Source organism: Prunus dulcis, chromosome 2 (genome assembly GCF_902201215.1).
Source record: "Prunus dulcis chromosome 2, ALMONDv2, whole genome shotgun sequence".
Lineage (NCBI taxonomy): Eukaryota > Viridiplantae > Streptophyta > Magnoliopsida > Rosales > Rosaceae > Prunus > Prunus dulcis.
The window spans coordinates 18,002,631-18,026,701 of record NC_047651.1 but is presented as its reverse complement, the minus strand read 5'-3'; the positions used below and the strand labels follow the sequence as shown (position 1 = coordinate 18,026,701).

At 36.5% G+C, this 24,071-nt stretch overlaps 5 protein-coding genes and 2 non-coding genes across 9 annotated transcripts; 4 read left to right on the top strand and 3 right to left on the bottom strand.

Moving 5' to 3' along the window:
- The first annotated feature begins 2,266 nt into the window (after positions 1-2,266).
- Positions 2,267-4,483, top strand: LOC117617708. The gene is made up of 2 exons (XM_034347197.1): positions 2,267-2,806; positions 3,691-4,483. The coding sequence occupies exons 1-2, from the start codon at positions 2,460-2,462 to the stop codon at positions 4,091-4,093; spliced, it is 750 nt and encodes a 249-aa protein (XP_034203088.1). The 5' UTR covers positions 2,267-2,459; the 3' UTR covers positions 4,094-4,483.
- A 4,297-nt stretch (positions 4,484-8,780) lies between these two features.
- LOC117617707 (delta(8)-fatty-acid desaturase 1-like) lies at positions 8,781-10,818 on the top strand. The gene has a single exon (XM_034347196.1). It carries the CDS (start codon positions 9,097-9,099, stop codon positions 10,438-10,440), a length of 1,344 nt encoding a protein of 447 aa, XP_034203087.1. The 5' UTR covers positions 8,781-9,096; the 3' UTR covers positions 10,441-10,818.
- Positions 10,819-12,487: 1,669 nt separating this feature from the next.
- LOC117617654 (hevamine-A-like) lies at positions 12,488-21,442 on the bottom strand. Of its 2 annotated transcripts, XM_034347120.1 has the most exons (2): positions 21,421-21,442; positions 12,488-13,371 (listed from the first exon to the last, which is right to left on the bottom strand). In XM_034347120.1, exons 1-2 carry the CDS (start codon positions 21,440-21,442, stop codon positions 12,488-12,490), a joined length of 906 nt encoding a protein of 301 aa, XP_034203011.1. The 2 variants fall into 2 exon arrangements, with proteins under 2 accessions (XP_034203011.1, XP_034203010.1); XM_034347119.1 differs by lacking the exon at positions 21,421-21,442 and having other exon boundaries at positions 12,488-13,387.
- Positions 15,864-18,205, top strand: LOC117617652 (delta(8)-fatty-acid desaturase 1-like). 2 transcript variants are annotated; one of them, XM_034347116.1, is made up of 2 exons: positions 15,864-16,281; positions 16,597-18,205. In XM_034347116.1, exon 2 carries the CDS (start codon positions 16,609-16,611, stop codon positions 17,950-17,952), a length of 1,344 nt encoding a protein of 447 aa, XP_034203007.1. In that variant the 5' UTR covers positions 15,864-16,281; positions 16,597-16,608; the 3' UTR covers positions 17,953-18,205. The 2 variants fall into 2 exon arrangements, with proteins under 2 accessions (XP_034203007.1, XP_034203008.1); XM_034347117.1 differs by lacking the exon at positions 15,864-16,281 and adding an exon at positions 16,291-16,386.
- Positions 19,227-19,310, bottom strand: TRNAL-CAA. The gene has a single exon. It is a non-coding gene; the product is annotated as a tRNA-Leu (tRNA).
- Positions 19,405-22,106, top strand: LOC117617653 (U11/U12 small nuclear ribonucleoprotein 59 kDa protein). Its single transcript, XM_034347118.1, has 8 exons — positions 19,405-19,646; positions 19,744-20,071; positions 20,176-20,259; positions 20,350-20,415; positions 20,533-20,605; positions 20,871-21,259; positions 21,430-21,470; positions 21,817-22,106. The coding sequence occupies exons 1-8, from the start codon at positions 19,492-19,494 to the stop codon at positions 21,893-21,895; spliced, it is 1,215 nt and encodes a 404-aa protein (XP_034203009.1). The 5' UTR covers positions 19,405-19,491; the 3' UTR covers positions 21,896-22,106.
- A 716-nt stretch (positions 22,107-22,822) lies between these two features.
- LOC117620455 lies at positions 22,823-22,970 on the bottom strand. The gene has a single exon (XR_004584791.1). It is a non-coding gene; the product is annotated as a small nucleolar RNA snoR145 (small nucleolar RNA).
- Between the last annotated feature and the right edge of the window lie 1,101 nt (positions 22,971-24,071).

Sequence of the window (24,071 nt, the reverse complement as noted above, 5' to 3'; positions counted from 1 at the left end):
TGAAGTCCCATTTTTATGGGACACAACCTTTTTTTTTTTTTTTTTTTTGGGATTCTCTTTCTTATACAAATGCAATTTTGGTTCATGATCTCATGTTGTGCGGATTTCCCAACGTGGGCAAAAGATAACACTTGATGGAGGATCTAGCCAACATAAAATGTCATCATGGTAGCAATCATGGTTTGCACTCACTCAGCCATCATCATATAGCAATGATCGAAAAAATCGAGATCCTAGGCACAACTAAAGAGAACTTTCCGTCCAAAATTTTTGCTTAATGATGCCCTGGATGTTCCCTCCAACATCAAACAGCAATGCATGCAAGGTTTGCATGATTGCATCCCGATGAACAGTATTTTTAAAAAAAAACATTTTTATGAGCGACTAATCTTAACACAATTTTATTACATAATATATTCCGTCATAAAACAAAACAAGGCCAGCCTCAACTAAACAAATGGTAAAAGGCAGCTGGCTCTTCTTCTAGAGAGCCAATATTACGTTGAGAATAAATTAAAGTCATGGGGTTGCATGTTAGAAAAAGCCATAATCCAGCTCATGGGGATGTCTCTCTTAAGCTCCTGCCCACATTCTTTCAAGTTATCACAGGTTCACATTAGAGCATGCAAAATTTTGGGGGTCAACCCTCTGAAATTTACCTAATTTTCTCATATCACACTTTCACACCCACTGCCATTATAACTTTATATGTAGAGCCCATCCAAGACTTCGAGCCACACATGGAATGTATGTCTCTTCTAGAAGTTTGTATAACATATGAATTTCAGCATGGACTCATGGTTAAGATATAAACAAATATGCAAGGGATTTTTAATTAAAGTGGTTAAGATTCTAGTTCATTTCTCCTTCCTCTAATATAACTTATATTTAAAGAAATAAACAAATATTAAGTCAAATCCCATTGGGTCGTCTTTACCAACATTTTAATTATGCTCTTTATTTTAAGCTATTCGATCTATCCACATACAGAGTTTAGTTCAAACAAAAAGTAATATGGATTAATATGATCGGTCGCCCTGGTTCAATCATTTTTGGCTTTTTTTGGTAGGCATGCCCACTCTTATAGAATATGTGAGTTTTTTTTACACTCAAAAAATAAAATTAGAATTAAATTAGTGAATTTGAGTCGGAAAATTTTATTACACATTCACTAGACATTTGGACATTTCCTACAAATAAAATAGGTTTTTACAAATAAACTCATATTAGCATGACATATTATAAAAAAATTCATATAAAGCCTATTTGGAGAGGAAAACCCAAAACGCACTTGTCATTTTCTAATTGGTTCTTATAAAATTTTAACACACTAAGAACTAATTAGAAAATGACAAGTGGCTAGTTTTTAGTTTTTCTCTTCAAATAGGCTATATAAAGGGTATGTATAATATGTCATGTTAGAATGAGTCTATTTGTGAAAAACCCAAAATGAAAAGTAAAGTTGTCTTCAAAATAAGATGTAGCATAACAAGAAAACCCTAGTCACAGAGAGAGAGAGAGAAAAAAAAAAAAGAAGAAGAAGAAGAAGAACGTTTCAGATATAGGGGGTTTTCCCCCATGTTCCATCTAATCTTCATTGTTCTTCGGTTTTTGGTGGACCTATGTTGATCTACTCTTCTTTTGGCAGATCTATTGTCTCAGATATGTGTTGCCTTTGGTTGTGCCTCATCTTGTGATGCAGCTCTTTGAGGCGTTGCGGCTTGGTCATGGTAGATCCACTTGTTATTAGTGTGTTGAGGCCCATGAGTAATTAGGTGGCCCTCTCTATGTCATACCCCGAAGGAAGATTATCGGATGTTGGTTTTCCTTTTGTCAATGTTGTTTTAGTTTTTTATTATTATTTTGGTTTAGTTTGTTCAATAAAGTCTAAAAACTCTACAAGTTTTCTGTTTTTTCTATCTCATGATTCCAAAAATTTAGTTGAGTTTGTTGGGTGTTCTAGTCTCTTTAAGAGAGTCATGAGGGTTAGCGGCTAGTTTTTGTCTTTAATGTCATTGTATTAGATTTTGGGAAATTATGTCGGTTAAAAGGGATTTTAGAAAAACTATTTTTGAATGTGATTATCTCCAGATTGTGCTCAGGTTACATTGAGAAATTTTTACTCATGGTTGCCATATCAGACAAGATCATAAGTTCGAGTATGTGTGAGTTTAATACATTATCGCCTTTCAATAAAAAAGATACTGAAAAAAAATAATTTGTAGCATAGCTGCGTAACACGTGTGTACCAACGACCACTCACATATTTTAGTCATTTTAATTAACCGATAATTCCAATTTATCCATACAAAACTTAATATTATCCAAACAGATTTTCCGTTTTCTCTTCAGCCAATAAAATCCCTAATGTTACAAACTCTCTCGTCCACTTTCTCGAGAAAAATGGCATTTTCTTGCCTTCTTTAAGCCTTGAAGTCACTTTGTGCTGAAATTTTCCAATGGTGATTCTCATTCCTTCACCAGAAATATCCAGAGTCCTTTGTCACCCTAACCCTAGCCTTAAAAGGTTTAAAATCTTGACGAACAATGAGAAATTTGGGGTTAAGTCTAAGGCGACGGTCAGGGTTTGCTCCAGAGTTAAAGATTGTACGGTGAAGATGACGGAATTGGATCAGAATGTGAGGTTGTATGGCCAGTTCTCAGCTCCAGTGAAGCGAGGTTCAAAGCCGAGCAAAGAAGAGGAAGAGAAGCAGAATTACTATGTGAATATGGGCTATGCGATTCGGACTGTGAGAGAGGAGTTTCCTGAGCTCTTTTACAGAGAGCCTAGCTTCGATATTTACAGGTTTGCTCTTTGTTATTGTAGTTACTCTTTGTTTGGTTGCTGAGAAATGTAGGGTAAGAAAGAAAGCTGTTGAATTTCATGTTGTTTGTTGTTTTGTTTTATGTTTTAATTGTGAAATTTCTCAATTAAACAATCTATGAGTTTCAATTTCATTGCTTTTGCAGTACCTTCTGTTTGTTTGCCTAGGAAAAGTTGAGAAAAATCAGAACTTTGAGTGCTTTCTGTAGTTTGTGACATGAGAGTAAGAAAATTTAAGTTGCAATCGAAATGTTACTCCAAGTGAGGCTCAAGTCTTTTTGAAGATTTCAACATGATGGTATGCGTTCATGGTTATAGTTCAATTCTATTGCTTAGATTGACTGGTAGTTTGTATATTGATGGTTGATTTCATTAACCCATTATATCATTGGTTACCCCTATATATGTTGTTAACTTAGGAATTTTGACCCTGTATGTCTGAAGAAATTTGGTCTCCGGAAGGAGCTCATGTATGCCTTAGTTGGGTTTGGCTACAATATTGTCAATATATTAGGGGTTGGCTTCAATGATGTTTATTTAATTTTTTATATCTGTCAGAGGATGCCTCCATAGTGATGTATATGTAAATTGAAACAAGATGTTGGAATCTAAGTTATGTGTTGTGCATATGCTTTAGATTGCCAGTACTTTTTGATGGCTGTAGAGTAATCTATGTGCATAAATATGCAGCATGAATGTGGTATTCTGTTGCCTTGTACTTTTAATGCATGTATTGCCTTCCCATTTCTTTTAGCTCTTTTGTAAACGTGAGAGATGTTTGTAATGTTGTTCCCCATAAAAGCTTCTGTATATCACATGAGATTTTGCTGTAGAGTATGCTAATATTTGCTCTGTATTCTGTATAGGGACGATATCACATTTAAAGATCCAATCAATACGTTTATGGGCATTGAGAATTACAAGTCTATATTTTGGGCACTGCGTTTCCATGGAAAGATGTTTTTCAAGGCCTTGTGGGTTGATGTCATTAGTGTATGGCAGCCCATGGACAATGTAATAATGGTTCGCTGGACTGTCCATGGCATTCCACGAGGCCCTTGGGATAGTCGTGGTCGATTTGATGGAACCTCTGAGTACAAACTTGACAGGAAAGGGAAGATCTTTGAGCATCGCGTTGATAACATTGCTCTCAATTCTCCTCCTAAGTTTCAAGTTCTGGCTGTAGCGGATATAATACAATCTCTTGGCTGCCCCTCAACCCCAAGGCCAACCTATTTTGAAACTTCATCCTCAAAGAGAACATGGTGATGTCAAAATTTTGGTGTATGCTGTGCTATAGTTGAGAGTACATATTGAGCAAGAGCTTGGCATCTTCTTCTTCAATGACGAAAAAGTTGGTTCGGATTGCAACATGTTGCCCAAATTGACAAAGGTACTACCAGACTTCAGGTCAGTAACTAGCTCTAGCAACTATAGGTTGTACTAATCAGTAAAAGCTACGAAGATTCTGAGTTCAACTGGACTATTGTACAACCCTTGTATACTTTGTATAGTGTGAGATGATTACAAGTTCCCCAATAATGTATCTTATTGTAATATCATATTATAGAAAACTGAGCACCGGTGGCAACTGCCATGAGCCCATGACACTTTTTTGGATATTTTGACTATAGAAGCTGCTGTTTGAAGAAAGGATTATTTAGTACCTTTTTTTTTTTTTTTTTTTAAATGAAGAAAAGTTTAGGGGGAGAGGGCTACCCCATCCCAGGACCAGGTATATTAAGCCCTCTTTCGGGGTACTATAGTTTTGTCAGTTTTGTCGAAATGCTCTGGTTTGGAGCCAGGATGGGTTCTTTCTTTCTCCAATCCACATGAAAAATAGATGTGTCATCAATGTTGATAAAGTTGGGTATGGTTTGTGAAAATGAGTTCACGTGATTTTATTTTTTTTAATTTTTTTTTTCAACATTAAATGGAAGCTTAGTGAACCACATATGCGGCTGAGCATAGTTATGTCCAACATTTGCCTAAGCATCTGGCACCAACTTTGCTTCACGAAAGATATGCCGAAAACTGATTACTTGAACTTGTTGAGCCAACAAATTTACATGAAAGATAGAACCTTTTCACCAAAAGTAAAAATAAAATTGTTGACATGGGAACATGCTGGACCCTCCAGGTAGCATCTGCTTGCCAATAAAAAAAAGAGAGTAAAAAACTGGCGATTTTTTCTGTCGATCAGGAAAAACTTCGCGATTTATCTGGTGGGTATCAAAACTCATACACGTGGTTATCAACAGGTCTGTGATGGGCCTGGCAACAAATATCCTAATCCTGCCATGGATTGCAGGGAAAAATTAGCATTCAGACAAAAGCGGAACCACACTAGGGGCTATTAGCTTCCAAGTGTATTCAAGGGCAGGACCGAACTAGGGGCTACAGCCCAGCCCAGCGAGGTGTTTTAGGGAAAAAAATATAAAACATATATATTTAATTTGTTTTCAATATTAGTCCAGTATATATTAACTTATTAAAATCTAAAAAAAAATTAATTCTATAAATTTGGTTGAAGGACAACAATAAAAATACACATTAAAATAGGTTCATTTTCAATTATATTGTTGAACATATTTTCATTTTGATCATATGTATTTTTCAATTGCATTTAATATGTATTTTCATTTTGATCATATGTGTTTACCACTATGGTGCTAAACTCTATTTAGTTTATGTTAAAGTTTATTGAAAATCAGTGAAGCTATGAACTAGCGCAGTTTATATAATTTAATGTTTACTTTTATTTCTAAAAATACTATAGAAACTGTAAGTACCAAAATAATAATAATAATTAGATTTTAAGTTGATAACTTTAGCTAACCCTCTCAGTAGAAAATTCTTAATTTTCATCCTTGAGTGTATTATAAAAAATAAAAAAAAGAATTGAGAGATGTGCGGAGAAATGGAAAACAAAAATAATCTAATAAATGAAGAGTAAAAAACTCCTCAAAACGATGCAAGACGCTAAAAGCATGATAAAGGTACCTAAAGTGCACGGTTGTTAAGGTAGGTCTGATGCGACATAAAAGCTAATTGGTATGGATTTTTTAATGGAATGTACCCGGGATGAATGATTGGAGATTCATTATTATACCAAATATAATAGTCTCAAATTATTTAAAAATTCATATAAAATAGATTTTAGAAATATAACTAAAGTTCATTTATAATATAACAAAGAGGTTTTTAATTTTTTATAAATTATAAAACTACCATTAATTTCTTAAAATAAGCCCAACTCCAAAACCTCATTAAAAATACCCAAAACACTCAATAGGGCATTAAAGTAATTTAATAATCAAAATGAAATTCAATAGGGCCAGATGTTATTTTTTAGGTTTGTTTATAAAAATTAAATAGTATAGGATTTATTTATATCATTATGTTAAGAGTAGGTATATGACTAAATATCTCATAAAAGATCTACAGGCATGAGCGATTAACTTTTTTATTGTAAAATCGTTTTTATGAAAGAAAATGCAAACCTCACATTAACTTATTTCGTTGTCCATCCTTGTCACTCCGGATCGGACGGATTAACCATATGTATTTTAGATTAACAATACGTAGCTTTCACTTAAAATAAAATATAAAAAATATGTAGCTTTCATGGACTCTGTCCACTTATAATCTTATTAGCTGCCCATTTGCCAAACATGGCATTGGTTTACTTTGTTGTTAAGGTGACTTGCCAAACATGGTTTCCCCCTATTTAAAGTATAGTTTTATATTTAAAAAAACTTATAGTTTGGAATATTGTGCATTTGCTTTCAGATTACTATATATATATATGTTACTATATTCGGCAAGAAATTGCCATGAAGTTTCCAAATACGAACGTAACACATGCAAGCTGTCACGTTTTGTACAATAACTTTATAAAAGTATGTGTAAGGAGATTTCTACATAAATTTGTTTGTATCTAGAAATGAGAGTTTTTTATTTTATTTTTTAAGCGATATTAAAGAAGGGGGAATCAAACCTAAGATCTCGAGTACATTTGTAAATACTTTTAATCACTTTAGCAATAAGTCCCTTACTACGTAAATAAGACATTATTAACTCGTCTGTGCATCCATCGCGAATTAATAATTAACAAAAATTGAAGAAAAAACAACACATAAAGCAAAACCAAATCAAATCAATTCAAATTATGATTTTAAAAATCCAACTTAATTAGATTGGATGTTGATTTTTAGAGTGTTGAAAACCGATTAAAACCGAACCAATTCAATCAACGGTAGCTTGTCATGTTTCTTACGCTAAGTTACAATGACGTTGTTTTTCATCTCAATCTCTACATTTGTGTTGTAATGGTTGGTGAATGGATATGTTTGATTCGATTTAAGTGTTAGCTACGTTGCAAGAATTTTATATAAAGCTTACATTACTTGAACTCGATGGAAATAAAATTTTAATATTGCTTCCAAAGAAGAAGTGTGAACTTCATTGTATAGTTTTTATTTGTAAATTTATTTATTTATTTTACAGATTTTTTTTTTGGGGTTGAAATGAACCGATTTAATCTAAGTGCCCGTTTGACATTGCTTATTTGGGGTGATAAGTGATTTTTTAAAAAATTTGGGGAATCCCAACCTGTTTGGTAAACTATGATAAAATCACTTATTGTTAACAATTGGTGTGAGAGAAAGTTATAAGAAAAAGCAGCTAATAAGGTGCTTTCATTTTTTGATTATGCAAGAATCAGTTTTGAAGAGGATCTAAGTTTAATGATCATGTGGAAATTGTTTTCTGATTATGCAGAAATCAGTTCCAACAACACTTTTAACAAAAAGTTTACCAAACTCTAAACTGTGTTCTCTCACAGTAAATTTAACAATTATTTTCATAGCACATCAATACCAAACTGGCCCTAAATATAGATTGGGTTAAACTTAATTCGATCATATTATACTTCAATATACAAATTTAATTGTAATTAAATTGGAACCGATGCTCAAAAAATAAAGATATCTTGCAAGAACTTGTCAAGTAATTAAGAGTATTTATTTTTGTATTTCAAACTCAAAGTTCAATTTTCCTCTATCTCATTATCGCTTGTGTCGACAGACAAAAAAACAGATAAAGTCGTCCTAATAAGTATCCTGAATATTTTAACATTGAACGTACATTTTTCAATGTCCTGAATAAAAAATGTCCTAATTTGAATTGTTTTTAATGGTTGAACACTGAAGACTTTGGGAAAAATATCTTTTGGGTCTGAATTATTTTTCACTTTGGTGGAACATCATTATGCCTATGCTAAGCATTAGGTGGTGCCGACACAAAAATATCTTGAACTTGAACCACCAAAAGTGTACTATTCTCTAACAAATTATATTATCGTAGGAATATAATCCTAAAGTTATTCGCATCTCCAAAATCCTCTCAAACTGTAAAGAAACCAAAACTCTATAGAAATTTTTATAAAAAAAATCCTAAAATTTTTCCAACAACAAAAAAAAAAGAAGCTTTTATTCGCATCTACAGGTGCTGCGTGCAAGAAAGACGTGGTGCGCTCTGTGCCGTTACCAAAGTCCTCGGCTGTGCTCAAAACAACGTATCGTTGTCTTCTCCCGCTACGCGTAAACATGAGAGCCGCGAGCCTCGGCGCGCATTCCAAACCAAACCATCACACCCCAAAAACTCTAAAATTAAAGCAACCTAAAAAACAAGGCGCAAACGTAAATAAACCCGAGGCTCAGAATTGATTGAGGAAGGAGAGGCTCAGCTGCACCGCTGAAATCACGTGTCCATCACGTGCACTAGGTTTTTTTTGTAAATTTAGAGGATTTGGTTATCAATGTGGGGTCGTGTGCCGACGTGTCTGTATCTTATTAAACTTTCTGATATGGTATGGACGCTGGACCGCATGCCTCGCTGGACAGAACAAAACTCCACCTCTCAACCTCTCCTAGTTCCATATAAAATCTCATGTGAACAATCATGGTAGAGAAAGAATTACACTAGGGGAAAAAAAAAATCAGAAAATAGAGATAAAGAGAGAGAGATTGAGATAGAGCTAGAGTTTGAAACAGATCCAAAAAGCCAAATCAAATCTGAGGATATCCCATGTTTAACAGGGTTGTTTTTTTTCTTTAAAAGAAAAACAAACCCCATGAGCAAAGGGATATCTCAGTTTGATTTGTGAGAGTTTTTGTTTTTTTGTCATTGATCATTCTCTCTTGTGAATCTTTTGTTCTTGTTATTCTCATTGTTGTTGTTGTTGTTGTTGTTATTGGGTTTGGTCTGCAATGGAGGGAGAGAGGAAGTACATTACGTGTGAGGAGCTGAAGGAGCACAACAAGCCAGGGGACTTGTGGATCTCTATCCAGGGTAAGGTTTACAATGTCTCTGATTGGGCCAAGGAACACCCTGGTGGGGATACAATTCTCTTCAATTTGGCTGGCCAAGATGTCACTGATGCATTCTTAGCATACCATCCTAGCACTGCATGGCAGTACCTGAACAAATTATTCACTGGGTATTATCTAAAAGATTTCAAGGTCTCTGAGGTGTCCAAGGACTATAGGAGGATGGCCTCTGAGTTTTCCAGACTGGGTTTGTTTGAAAAGAAAGGGCATGGTGCTATGTACTCTATTCTGATCATTACAACCCTGCTTCACCTTGTTGTGTATGGTGTGTTGAAATCTGAGAGTGTTTTGGTCCATTTGGTTTGTGGTATGATGTTGGGAGCGCTCTGGATTGAGGGTGCTTATATTGGTCATGATGCCGGCCATTACCAGATCATGTCAAGCAGAAAGTGCAACGACATTGCTCAGATTCTGGCTGGGAATTGCCTTACTGGGATCAGCATTGCTTGGTGGAAATGGACTCACAATGCTCACCACATTGCCTGCAACAGCCTTGATTATGATCCTGATCTCCAGCACATTCCAGTCTTTGCAGTGTCCACAAAATTCTTTAATTCAATCACATCAATCTTTTATGGTAGGGAGTTGAAGTTTGATCCTGTGGCTAGATTTTTAATCAGCTACCAGCATTTTACATATTACCCAGTCATGGTGGTTGGAAGGGTTAACTTGTTCATACAAACATTCTTGTTATTGTTCTCAAGGGGTAATGTCCCAAACAGAGCTTTGAACATAATGGGGATCCTTGTTTTCTGGACTTGGTTTCCTCTTCTTGTTTCATGCCTGCCCACTTGGAGTGAGAGGGTGATGTTTGTGCTGGCCAGCTTTACAGTGACAGCACTTCAGCACATCCAATTCACCTTGAACCATTTCTCAGGAGATACATATCTTGGACCACCCACATCAAGTGATTGGTTTGAGAAGCAAGCAGCGGGGACTTTGGATATTTCTTGCTCAACTAGGATGGATTGGTTCTTTGGTGGCCTGCAATTTCAGCTTGAGCACCATTTGTTTCCCAGGTTGCCTCGTTGCCAGCTGAGGACGATTGCTCCTACTGTTAAGGACCTATGCAAGAAACACAATTTGCCTTACAGGAGCTTGTCCTTCTGGGAGGCCAATGTGTCCACCATTAGGACTCTAAGGACTGCTGCCCTGCAGGCCAGGGACCTGTCCAATCCTGTCCCAAAGAACTTAGTCTGGGAAGCTCTGAATACCCATGGCTGAGATTTTCTGAGGCTTGTCAAATATATTAACTGCCCCACCCACAGTCATTGCCTTTCTCTTATTATACAATACAACTTTGGGGGATCTAGGATGAAGATGATTAATCTATCAGCTGGGTTTTGTCAATTGAGATTTCATATATTTTTTCCTTTGGCATTTCTCTTCTGGAATATATGATTTCTGTATGTTTTCTGTGTCTAAACTTGCAGTATAACAAAGGTATAAACTTTTGGTTGATTTGCAGTTTTATGTTTTTTATTTTAACACAGATTATATAGAGATGTGTCTCCATGCAACTCTGTGTTTGTTGATTTGGTAGGCTTTTGTAATATTACAGATACTAGTTTGATGAAAGGCAAATCATTCCCAATTTATTTATGTGTTTTCTTGTCCAATTCTTTTCCTTTCACTAGTATATATGGCTACTGAATATTCATATCTCCAGTCTCTAGCCTCTAGTCTCCAGTCAACCATAAACAGTATGAACAGAGGCAAAAGGACAACAAAAAGAAATTTGGGATAAGTGAATTAGTCAATGTGTGATGAGATAACACTCCATGTTATTCTCAGCCAACCACTCCATGTTACGCGTTATAATTTTTTCAGATGGTATAACATTCCGTTTGATATAAGTTTTACGGCCCCCTCAAGCTCTCTGAGAGTGCATCTCCCCACCCCAGATGCGACACCTCGGGTCCCTCCAAAATAATGTAAACAAAGACAAATGTACTATGAATTTTGGTGCAGGCATTGCCTCAGCAGACAGCAAGGTTGCCTATTTCCCAGGGGCTAATTAGTAATTAGAACTAAAACCTCTCTTCCAAAGAAAGATTCCAAGTTCAATTTCCTTTTCTTAATGTTTTACATTAATTTAAAAAGATATTTCGTTATATATCAATTTTTAGTATTAATGATAAAGATAAAATTTTAAATCATTTAATTTTTATAAACAAACTTAAAAAAGCCCAAAAAAAAAATTACAACTGACCCTATTTAATTTAATTTTGATTATCAAATTACTTTGATGTCTTATTAAGTGTTTTGGGTTTTTTTAATGAGGTTTTGGGGTTGAGTTTGTTTTAAGAAATCGATAGCAGTTTTGTAATTTATAAAAAGTAAAAAGTCTCTTTGTTATGTTGTAAATGAGCTTCATGTGTGTTTCCAAAATCTATTTTATATAAGTTTTTTTTAAAATAATTTAGACTCATATATTGAATATAATAGTGAATCTCCTTAATTTAAAAAAATAAAAAGAAAAAAGTTGGTCGTATTGTACTAGAATTTATTCATTGTAGGCCACAATTTATGTAGGCCATCTTTGGCTTTCATGCTCTTTGGTTTTATCTCTCATGGTTGGAAATGGCCTTAGCGGAGAAATTTCCATCTGATCTGACTGAAGGACAAACCGACAATGTTGGTTGGTTTCGTGATTGTGCTCAAATGACTGACAAAATGTCGCTTTCCAGTGCTCTATTTTGAATCAAAGCTTCGACACAGCTATGTAAATTTTGGTTCGTCCTAATAAAAAAAACTTGTAGTAAAAACAGCTTCGAATGGCTCGGATGTCAAATTTACTCCCCTTTTGAATTCTGCTCAATACCAAGAAATTACAAATAGGGATAACAATTTGATTATTTCTTGGTTGTGTGTACAAGATTTAGTAAACATATGAATCTCTTTGTATTGGCAACCATCAACCTTTTCAAAAGTCAATAATAATTATTGTGGCATGGCATCATATGTAAGATTTCAACATTCCCGGACTTTGGAAAGCTTTTCCAGTTTATATCAATGACTGTAATTTGGACTTCTATATATGGAGTCTAGTGTTTTTTTATACAAACTATAATGGGGAGACGGAATTGAAGTCCGAGTCTTGGGTGTAGAAGAAAATGCTCTCAACCACTCGAGCTATAAGCCTCTTGCAAAGTTTAGTTGCGAAAAAGAAGAAAATAAGTATCAAGAACACACAATGTTTCTATATGTATTTGTAAGAATTACACAAACATCATAGACAACTAAAATTGTCTCTGATTCAGAATTTATTTTAGACACTGCTCTTGATGGAAGAGCTATATTTAGTTTGATCATCATAATACTTGGACCACAGCATGACCCCTCCATACTTGGGAGAACCTTTAATTGCTGGAAGCACTTTAGAAGTGAGATCAGCCACAGGAATGAAGCCACTTCCAGCAGCTGCAGGGGCAGCTGGTAGTCCTAGGAATATCTTGGTAGCTGGAATATCTGAAATCCACTGCTTCCATGCATTTTCAAGGTTGCTAAGATCCCCAGAGGAGTATTGGCAAGGTGGGTTGTTGTAGAATTGGACCCAAACATTGTCAAAAAGGCCTGTCTTGAGGGCACCCCCAACCCAAGCATCTGGAAAAGGGCACTGAGGAGCTGCAGTTAAATAAACTTTCTTACCTTGTTTACTATATGCAGAGAGGTACCTTGCAAGGTCATCCCAATGTAGGTTTGTTCCTCCTTCAATGTCGAAATCAATTCCATCCAAAACTGCGTCACCGAGTGGGCGAGATGTAGAACTACTTCCCCCCAAGAAATTGTTCCATAAGTAAGTAGCAACTTGCCTAGCATCCTCTTTAGATGTGAGGAAGTAGCTCCCTGCTCCTCCTCCAATTGAAAGAATGACCTTGACCCCTTTTGCTTGGCATGATTTAATGTCAGAGCTCAAGCCAGTGCAGCCATTAGTGTAGGGATCACAGTGTCCAGCTAGGTTGATCATGGGGGTCTGGCCATTGCCAAAGGTTGGAAGAAAAGCTAGGTTTACAAATTCATAGTTGCCTGTGGCACAAGTTTCCTCCAAGGTACCTTCATTCCCATTTTGACCCCAGTAGATGGCAATGCCTGCAGCATCAGCTCCAAATTGTACTGCTAGGCTTACTGAAATGAGAAATGCTACGGAAATTGCTAACTTTGGTGCCATTATACACTAGAATAATGTACGCTTAGCTAGTAGCTGTAATATTTTTCTTGTTACTACTTGCTTGTAGTATTTTGATAAACAGATCTTTTTATAGGAGAAAATTAGCCCCATTCTGATGGCAACACCCTGTGCTTTTGTGGAAGAGTGCGTGGCTGAGAAGTCACTTTGTTTCTCACCTGAATTCATTTGTATCAAATTATCAATGGCTGTGGATTAACGCAGACGGCATACTAGACCACATCCTCACATATTTGAGACATCTTGTGTAGCCTTTTCACACTTCCATTTTATCCATTTGAACTCCTCCTTTTTATTTTGATGCTTTGAAAATTATGTAAACAAAAAGATTATTAAGACATAAAAACGAAAAAGGGTGCAAAAGGACAAAATAAGAGCATGAAAATCACTATCATACTTTTTTTTTCGTTCTCTTTTATATGTCTAATTGTGTAAAATGATGGAGGATTAACGGAGAGAACTACTTAATTAGGCAAAATTAAAATGGGATTTCCACATCCTCTAAAATATTGAGCGCACATTTAGGTCCCATGTAGTTTTCACCAATATTTTTTTGTCTCCACTTTTTTGTGCACCGAGATTCTGTAAATTATAGTGAAAATTACCATACCAAACTGAGTTGCAGATCACAATCTGCAAATTATCACAAATTACGACAAGAAAAAAGAAAGGAAATTGACTTTACATGATTAATTGGGGCATGTATTTTAACTCTCAGCCATGCAACAATCCACAGTTTCTACAAAACAAGTCCAATGTTATATGAATCTCTCCTCTCTTTTTTTTTTTTTTTTTTTTTTTTTTTTTCCAGTGTTTCTTTTACACAGGAATGGGTTCTGATTTCTACATGCTTTGAAAGCATATTTTTGGCTATGTGACAAAAACCTCACGACATGCATTGAGGTTGTGTTGTACCTTAACAGTTCATTCGTCTTATGTAGTCATATTTTATTTAAACCCCCTCTTTTATTTATTTATTTAATATGATGGTGTTGGCTTGGCGTGCAAAGAACTCACTAGTGTAGTGGTTTTGAGTAATTGTTCATTTAGGCATATAGAGTGCAAAGAATTCACTAGTGTAGTGGTTTCGAGTTCACTAGTGTAGTGGTTTCGAGTAATTGTTCATTTAGGCATTGTTCATTTAGGCATATAGAGTGCAAAGAATTCACTAGTGTAGTGGTTTCGAGTAATTGTTCATTTAGGTAAGGTTCTAAATTCAAGTCATTATTCGTGTAGTATGTACATTTAATACATTATCGCTCCTCTCAATAAAAAAAATCATTAAAAAAAGAAAAGCATGAAAAGTTCAGGCCCCATAATTGACATTTGCCATGTGCTGTTGTCCATTACTGGCCCTTGTAACACTTTTAATAATCATGAATAATCATATAATCTTAACCCAAAAAAAATAACAATTGAATTTCTACATATGGATGCTTCCCCACTACCCAAGCACTCAGTTTGGTAATAAAATAGCAATGATGGTCCACAAACAACAGCACAGGGGCATGTGATTCCATCCAAGGCCAGATAAGCAAATTTCTCTTTGACAGAAGAAAACAAAAATAAGCAAATTTCTAAAATCTGGACATCCAATAAAATGCCAAACCCTAATATCAAATTACCAATGATTCTTGAATCTCCATGGCTTTATTTCAAATAGATGTGTAATTAGCTTTTCTGTGGTTGGCATTTCTCTAAGTTCTATTTATAATTTTTTTATTTTAAAGAAGTCTAAATTTAAAAAGAAAATAAAGACTCTGTCCCACTCTCGAATAATAAAATCACCAAATACTGCTCCACGAGCCTCTCCCCAAAGAAAAAGACACTCTAGCCTAACATTTAACAAAGAGATCCTATGTTAAGATACTTGTTCTCCATGTCTTCAAATGAGATATTACTCGTCATATTAGTACCCAACCCCATGCATGGGAGACAAGTGTAATGCAAGAATTAAACAAACATTAGAATTTAAAATAGTTTAACAGGCCTCTATTGGCCTTTCCTCTAACTTCTTGCACCATATTAATGATTTGATTTGAAATAAAAAAGAGTGTAATTAAGGGAAACATTCTTTTGAAATTTGTGGTTCAAATTCACAATATGTAATACAAGTTTTTATTTCACAAACCGACAACTCATGCAAGTCATGCAAGTCGAATATGAGCCTAATCATGGGACCAGGCTCGACCCACTAGAGTCAAGCACGTTACCTTAGTATTGGACATAGAATTAAATACTACTTACCACTAAATTTACAAAAATTTAAATTAATTTCTTAGAGTTAGGAAGATTCCCCATTAAATTTTTCTTGAAAAATTTAAATTAAAATTAAAACCTAACACATCTGCCATCACATTCAGGTCATTTTCATCTTAGGGGCCTCTTGCACAAGTCCTCAAGTCTTAATGTACAATTCTTTGATGTAACTTAGCATAGTCGAGAAATGCAAAAGCATATAAGTTCCACTTCACATATTATTCTTCAGCTCCTGAGCCGGCCCGACGGTCGTATAACGCGCTCAACTTGCCCCGATATTTTACCTCCGTTGACCCGTCAACGATACCAGCTGTGGCGAAAATATAACTTGCAGACTAAATGATAACAGCAGCGCGTCGTTGTATACGAGGCCGATTCTAATCCATTGCTCTCTCTCTCGGTGGGTCTCTTTGGATACACACACATTACCGCTCTAACGCAGAAGCAGAAGCTCAAAAATATCCTGGGGGCGGTTTTGAAAAGTCTGAAAACCAAAGCTGGGGCAGTTGAGGAAATTTGGAAAGTGGTCTAAACCCGTTCAAAGTTTAGTCTTATTGATTGGAAGTCAGGAAGATATTTTGCTGGGAGCGTGTGAGTTGACTGACTATTGAAGAAAGGTTCAATCTTTCACCTTATTCTTTGTCTATATTTCTTCTTCATTTGCCTTGTAACTGCAGTATTTTGTTCTAACTTATTTGTTTGCGTTTGAATCTAGAAGAAAGGTTCAATCTTTCACCTTCATTTGTCTGTATTTTCTTCTTTATTTGGCCTTAAACTGCAAAGTTTTGCTCTATTTTGCTCTAATTGTTTGTTTACGAGTGCATATCAAACGGAGATCCGAAAGGGTTGTCTTGGTTTGATTTGTTTATGTTGGCCGATCTATCTGTGGATCTTTTTGTTAGCAATCTTATTGTTGAATTGCCATTTTATAGGGTTGAGCCATAATGGAGGGTGAGAGGAAGTACATTACTGTTGAGCAGCTGAAGCTGCACAAGCAGCCAGGGGACTTGTGGATCTCCATCAAGGGTAAGGTTTACAATGTCTCTGATTGGGCCAAAGATCACCCAGGTGGGGAAGCCGTTCTCTTCAATATGGCTGGCCAAGATGTCACTGATGGATTCATAGCATACCATCCTGCCTCCGCATGGCAGTACCTGGGAAAATTCTTTACTGGGTATTATCTAAAAGATTTCCAGATCTCAGAGGTGTCCAAGGACTATAGGAAACTTGCTTCAGAGTTTAACCAATTGGGTTTGTTTGAAAACAAAGGGCATGGGGCTCTTTACTCTGTGATAAGTCTTGTGGTAATGCTTTCCCTTGTTGTCTATGGTGTATTGAAGTCTGAGAGTGTGTTGGTCCATTTGGGTTGTGGTTTGTTGTTGGGGGTCCTCTGGGTTCAGGCTGCCTATATGGGTCATGACTCTGGCCATTACCAGGTCATGTCGAGCCGGACCTACAACAAAATGGCTCAGTTTGTGGCTGGAAATTGCCTTACTGGGATCAGTATTGCTTGGTGGAAATGGACTCACAATGCCCACCATATTGCCTGCAACAGCCTTGATTATGATCCTGATCTTCAACACATGCCAGTCTTTGCAGTGTCCACAAAATTCTTTCATTCAATAACATCGGTCTTTTATGGAAGAGAGTTAACCTTTGATCCTGTGGCTAGATTTTTAGTCAGCCACCAGCATTTTACATATTATCCGATCATGATTGTTGGAAGGGTTAACTTGTTTATACAGACCTTCTTGTTATTGTTCTCGAAGAGAAGCATCCCAGATAGAGGTTTGAACATATTGGGAATCCTTGTTTTCTGGACTTGGTTTCCTCTCCTTGTTTCATGTCTGCCCAATTGGAGCGAGAGGGTGATGTTTGTGCTTGCGAGCTTTGCAGTGACAGCACTTCAGCACATTCAGTTCACTTTGAACCATTTCACCGGAGATACTTATCTTGGACCACCAACTGGGAATGATTGGTTTGAGAAGCAGACAGCTGGTACTGTGGATATTTCTTGCTCAAGTTGGATGGACTGGTTCTATGGTGGGCTACAGTTTCAGCTTGAGCACCATTTGTTCCCCCGACTACCCCGTTCCCAGCTTAGGAAGATTTCTCCTACTGTGAAGGACCTATGCAAGAAGCACAATTTGCCTTACAAGAGTTTGTCCTTCTGGGATGCCAATGTAACCACTATTAGGCTTCTAAGGTCTGCTGCCCAGAAGGCTTGGGACATGGATATTCCAATCCCGAAGAACTTGGCCTGGGAAGCTGTTAATACCCATGGCTGAGATTTGTTGACGCTCATCAAGATATTGCCCCCACATTTACCTTATCTGTTTATAAGTTGGGGCATCTAGGATGGAGATAAATTTTTCAGCAGGTTTTTCAATTGCTATTTGATATTTTTTTGGCACTCCCTTCGACAGCATTTGATTTATATATGTTTCTCTGTTTAGACCTCAATAACATACTGATTTAATTTTTGTTGATGTGCATTATCAAGTTTGATACCAATACAAATTTTGGAGATGGATCTCTGTCTATTGGTTTTGTAGTTCTTTTGTCAATTCTAAACCAATTCAGCAACCTTTTAATTTCAGTAATTTCATGAGCATTCCTTTTCATCCACTAGTGTATATGATAGGAAGCCTACTCTCAGTCAGTTTCCTCCAAGGAATAAATCTTAAGTTCGAATTCACCTTCTCCCAAATGTCCTGATTGATTAAGAAATACCATTTTGACGTTGCCTGATTTTGTTCATTTTATTGGCTACAATTTAAAGAAGCCATCTTTGCCTTCATGCTCTACGGTGTTGTTTTGGAGAACTGGTCTTTCTGACTGAAGAAAAAACAGTTTATGTTACATCTAGTTTCCTGCTTATGCTGGAGCTACTTGGACATGCCAATTTCCTTCACCCCCATCATAGTTTTGCTCTCGTCAGAGGACCTTTCTTTGACATTTCCAGTGTTTCAATTTAATCTTCATGATCAACACAACCATCTATCAACTAACCATTTGGGGATCCTGTTAGATTTCTGTTTTTAATTCAGGGTTCTAAATTGCCATTAACTAACAATTGGAAAGGAGGCAATCCTTGCATGATGTTAAAGGGAGGAGCTGCAGTAATGCGTAACCTTCCAACACATTATCTAAGCAGTGAACAAAACAACACCAGATAGCTATTATCAACAAATCCTTTTAAATAGATCAACTGTATATCATGACTCACAAATCTTTTCACACTCGGATCATCTACGTATCGTATCATTCCAGTTATGTTCTATGCCTTCTCTTCTTTTTTGAGGAGGGGAAGGCTCGTGCTTTAAAGTTATAATTCATTCCCAATGTAGATCTGTTGGGGATATGATTCATGAACAGTTTACATAATTTAAATTCATATTTGCATCTCAAATTGACTTTTAAAGGGACAATAGGACTTCCAACAACAACTGAAAAAAAAGAAAGAGACAACCGGCAAGCGTTTCAAGCCTTGGACTTGGAGGTTGGCCCAATGTGTAGCCCAATCGAAAGTATGAAAAAAGAAGGATAAAAGAAATGGTAATGTCAGAAGTGGGATTTGAACCCACGCCCTCTTTCGAGGACCAGAACTTGAGTCTGGCGCCTTAGACCACTCGGCCATCCTGACCTTGTTGTTAATTCATCACTGTATATAATATATAAACATAGACAAAGGACTTAATTTTAGATCCTACTAGCCTGCGGCGCGAACAGGTAAAACCTTCTCTCTCGTTCGTCGGGGATTTTTTTCGTAATCAGTCCCTTTTTTATCTCTCTTAGGGTTTCTTTCTCAGCAAATTTTGGTAGCCATGAATCCAATTCCATACCAACCTGCGGCACCCCCACCTCCGTGGCCTCCAATGGTGCCGCCCAACCCTCCAATGACGAGCACTTTCTGGGAAACCTCAAATGTTCGTGAGCGGCTCAAGAACTTGCAAGACACTCTTCGTCTAGCAAAAGCAATGTACGAGTTTGAGCGTTTTATCATTCTAAATTCAAATTGATTAGGAGCTTTCTGGAACTTATTTTAACTTTTGAATTGCGATTTTATGAATTCGTAGGCAGAAAGAGCTTGAGATGGTGAGGTTGATCAAAGATGGTAAACGAGCTGAGGATGATGATGGAGCTTCAGTCAGTGAGTTTTCTGAATTTTTGAAAGAGAGGAGGATCAATTTGGAGTCCCAAGTGTCCCTTTCAGTGGAAGCTGCAAATGCTTTAATGGCTAAACTAGGAGTTGAGCTTGCTCCATTTAGAGCGATCACTCATGAAATGTGTCCATGGGAGGAAAAATCTGCGGCACTTCGGTTATCGAATAAAATACGTAAGTGCAAGAGAAATAAACGATGGAGAAAAGCAAAGAGGAAGCGCATTGCAGAAATGAGTGCAAAGGTGGATTGGTTTGTTCCCTTTCCCTCCTCATTTCCAATTGGGATGCAGAAAGTGCTTAATTGGTTTAATTTGCTTACATTTTTTATTGCTTTGGTGATGCACAGGAGCGCGAAAGATTCGAAGAAGCTGATCGAGAAGCTGATGAGTGGAGAGCCAGGGAAATTGCCAAGGATATTGCTAAACGCAAGGTATTGAGATGTTTTTCTTAAGCTGCATATGTTTCAGTCATTCTTGGCTTCTGTTTATTAGAAATGGAGGTATGGCATGTGGGTTTTCAGATGGAGGACATGGGAAAAATTGCAAAGCTTAAAGCAAAAGAAGAGAGAAAGAGACTAGAATCTGAGGTGAGAATCATAAGCAACTCAAATGCTCTTGTTTTGTAATAAATTAGTAATGTTGCTCAGCTGCTCTTAAAAAAAATTAGAAAATGTGTTGCGCTGACAATTGATTCCATATTTCAGCTTGAGACGGTATTGATTGTAGAGAAATTGCAAGAGTTGCGTTCCATCAGGATTGAAAAATTGAAGAAACAAGGTTTGCTGTCTTTTTGGTTTTTTCTTTTCTTTTGGATGGCTAACTTGTATGTCTTGTGATGTGTAAGTAGATAGGTTAGCAATCAAGTTCTTTTATCATGCACCATCATCTTAGGGTGCCTGTTTGACACTACATTTAGAGTGAAATTTTGTGTATATATATATATATCCAAATACAACCAAATATATTACACACAAGCATGCATTATTGTCATCATGTTCCTACCATGTTTGTCTTACTTATGGCTGTTTGCGTATTTATGCAGGTCATTTTCTCCCTGAGGAGGATGATAAATTTCTTGAAAGAGTACGGGCTGCAGTGGAGGAAGAGGAGCAACAAGTAATCATGGCAGCTGACATGGATGCTGCTAAGGATGCCATAGCAACTGTTGAGCAATCTAGGAAAACAACTGAGAATTTCAGACCTGACTCTAAAGATCAAAGCAGCGATAGAGGCGAGAGTAGGGAAAGTAAAGACCAGACAACTCCAATCACTAATGCAGTGCCCTCTAGTGCAGTCACTAACAAGGAACCTGGGAAACAAGTTTCACAGGGAGAGGGTTATAGCGGAGCTTATGATGCAGTGGCAAACTTACCCATTGAATTTTATCACTACTATCATGGTAGCAACACTGATATGGGCACCCTTATTGAGGTAACTTGAAGTGCAAAATACCCCTAGTTCTGTAGATTGCCCATTCAAGGGCCATTGATTATTCATTATTTTTATCAACATGAGAAAGATCTAATTAACTGATCACATTTGCACACTATCATCTCTTTTATTCTGGTCTTTGATTATAATGAGGACTGTACTGGATGCAGGTGAGAAGAACATGGGATGCCTATATAAGACCGGGAGGAAGGTGAGTGAATTATTTCCTACTACTTTATCATGACGCGCCGTTTAATTAGCCTTTGGCAACTTTTTTCTCTTTTTCTTTTTCCTCTTAATTTGCAAATGGAAAAGACAATAAGAAAAAAATAAGGGAGGAAAGGATAATTGTGATAATGAACTCAAGTGCACTTCTGAGAGTTGTTGAGATGTTCGCTTACAAATAGTGCCTGGCCTTCACACTTGAGTTGTGAATATACTACTGCAGCATACATCACCAGCGCCATTATTAGTGTCTTAATCATTGTTTATCCCCAGTACGCTTTGATTCTAAATAAATGATTTGTAAGCTTATAATTCTGTTAAATTTGGTGCAGCCGCATACCGGGACACTGGATTCAACCCCCACCTCCTGCAGATGATATATGGGCATCCTACCTGGTGCAGTCTAAATGACTCTGCTGCTGTAGCTTGAATCAGTCAGTGCCGATGGCAGATTTTGCAGAAAAAGATGGACTTGGGATTTAGGTTATTTTTCTTGTAGAAATGATTTTTTTCAACTTTGTAATACAGATGATGATGATATAGCTTAATGATAAAAACTTGTCAATTTTCTTTACGAGTCAGAGTAATTTATGAGCAGTTGTCTCTTATTTTTCTTCGTTGAGCCTAATTTGTCCATCTTGTCAATTAGGAAACTCTTTCTTTCACTCATAGAAAGACATCCTGCCGATAGTGCAGTATAGCCGAGCGGCTATACTCTTAAATTATTAATGTATTATACCAGTATTGCCGGCTATACTGTAGAGATTTAAATACTCGGCTATCATATTTAATATATTCGAATATTAAAGTAGTATAGCCGACCGGCTGTACTTCAGAGATTTAAATAGTATAGCCGTCCTATTTAACATATTCGAATATTTAAGTGGTATAGCCGGAGGGCTATACTTTAGAGATTTAAATAGTATAGCCGCGCGGCTATACTATTTAATATATTAGAATATTTAAGTAATACCGCTTGGCTGTATTATTTAATATATTCGAATATTTAAGTAGTATAGCCGGACGGCTATATTTTAGAGATTTAAATAGTATATTCGCTCGGCTATACTATTTAATATTTTCGAATATTTAAATAGTAGAGCCGTGCGGCTGTACTTTTGAGATTTAAATAGTATAGCCGCGCGGCTATACTATTAGCGTTTCTTGGGATGTATTATTTTTCTTTTTTAATTATGGGCATCGATGGTTATTTTCTTTCTTCGTTTAATAATAAGCATATCAAAGTATTTAAGTGGCTCCTTAAAAATACCAAACTCGTCAAAAATAACATCATCCCAGAAAAAAATGCGCATTCATCTATTTTTACTTTTTGAAAAAAGAAATGTAGCCAAGGGTTCAAGACGCACAGAAGTGAAAGAGAAATCTGGGCGTCGTACGATTTGGCGTGAGTTTGCGAAGGTTTAATTGATAATGTTAGAGAGGCCTCATTTCTGAGTAGCTTGCCCCTCCGCTGGGACCTTCGCATCAGTTTTCAATTTCAACTCAAATTTATATATAATCAATGTATGAAAAAATCGATCGGAAAATCAAACCGAACCCCAAAATACAAGCATGCGATTCGGCGATCGGATTTCAGAACAATATTCGAAGGCAAACTTGGCCGAAAGCGCACCGTTTTTACGCGCTCCCTCCATAGGTCCCTCGGTTGGTTAGAGAAGATTTAACAGCAGAAAATAAAAAAATAAAGAAAGAAAATAGTGAGATGATGATGCTCAGTGAATACGAACCATATAGGCTATTCATTTTGCAACAGCAATCGATGAGTTTTTCTCATCTCAATTATTTTCTTCATCGCATCGCCATTGTTTTCAGATAAGATAACACTAATCGAATGAAACGACAAATAAACGAGAGGGTGAGGAGGCGGCATTAGATGAGAGAACTGCAAACCCTAAAGCGCGGCGAACTTTGGGTTTGCTGGGAGTACCGGCTCTTCATATAGGGGAAGGATTGGACTTCTAATGCATCCGGGCCGTCCAATGATTATTATTTGTTTAATTTTATAGGAGCCGTCCAATGATTATGCCTCTTTCGAAATTTTATTTTCTTATAATACATTTTTGGAAAATAACCCAAACTCACTCTTCCTTTCGATTATTTAAAAAAAACAAAAACAAAAACAAATTATAGGGCATATGTAGTTGGGTTAGACTAGTTAGTCAGGGCAGTGAATCCGCCCGACTTGCATCTGAGTTTGAACCCTCCCATCTCTAGCTGACATAGATTAGAGTAATTTCAATTATAGCTTGGATTTATAATATAATGTTTAAACTATACTCCAATTTGTATTTTCATCATTTGTCCTTTAGGATCTAAATTAACCAAGCATCTTTATCTAGCCCCGCCTCTCTACAAATCCAAGTATAATTCAACGACCGTTCCTATAATTTAGCAACAAAAAGAAGTTTTGGAGCTATTCACACCAACACATATTCAGAGTTTTATTTTCGTTCATGTCAACTTTTAATATCTATGATTGAATTGAATTGGCAAAAAAACTTGTAACTCAAGTGGTTAAGTGTATTTATCTTTGCATCCAAAGTCTTAGGTTGGATTAACTCAAGTG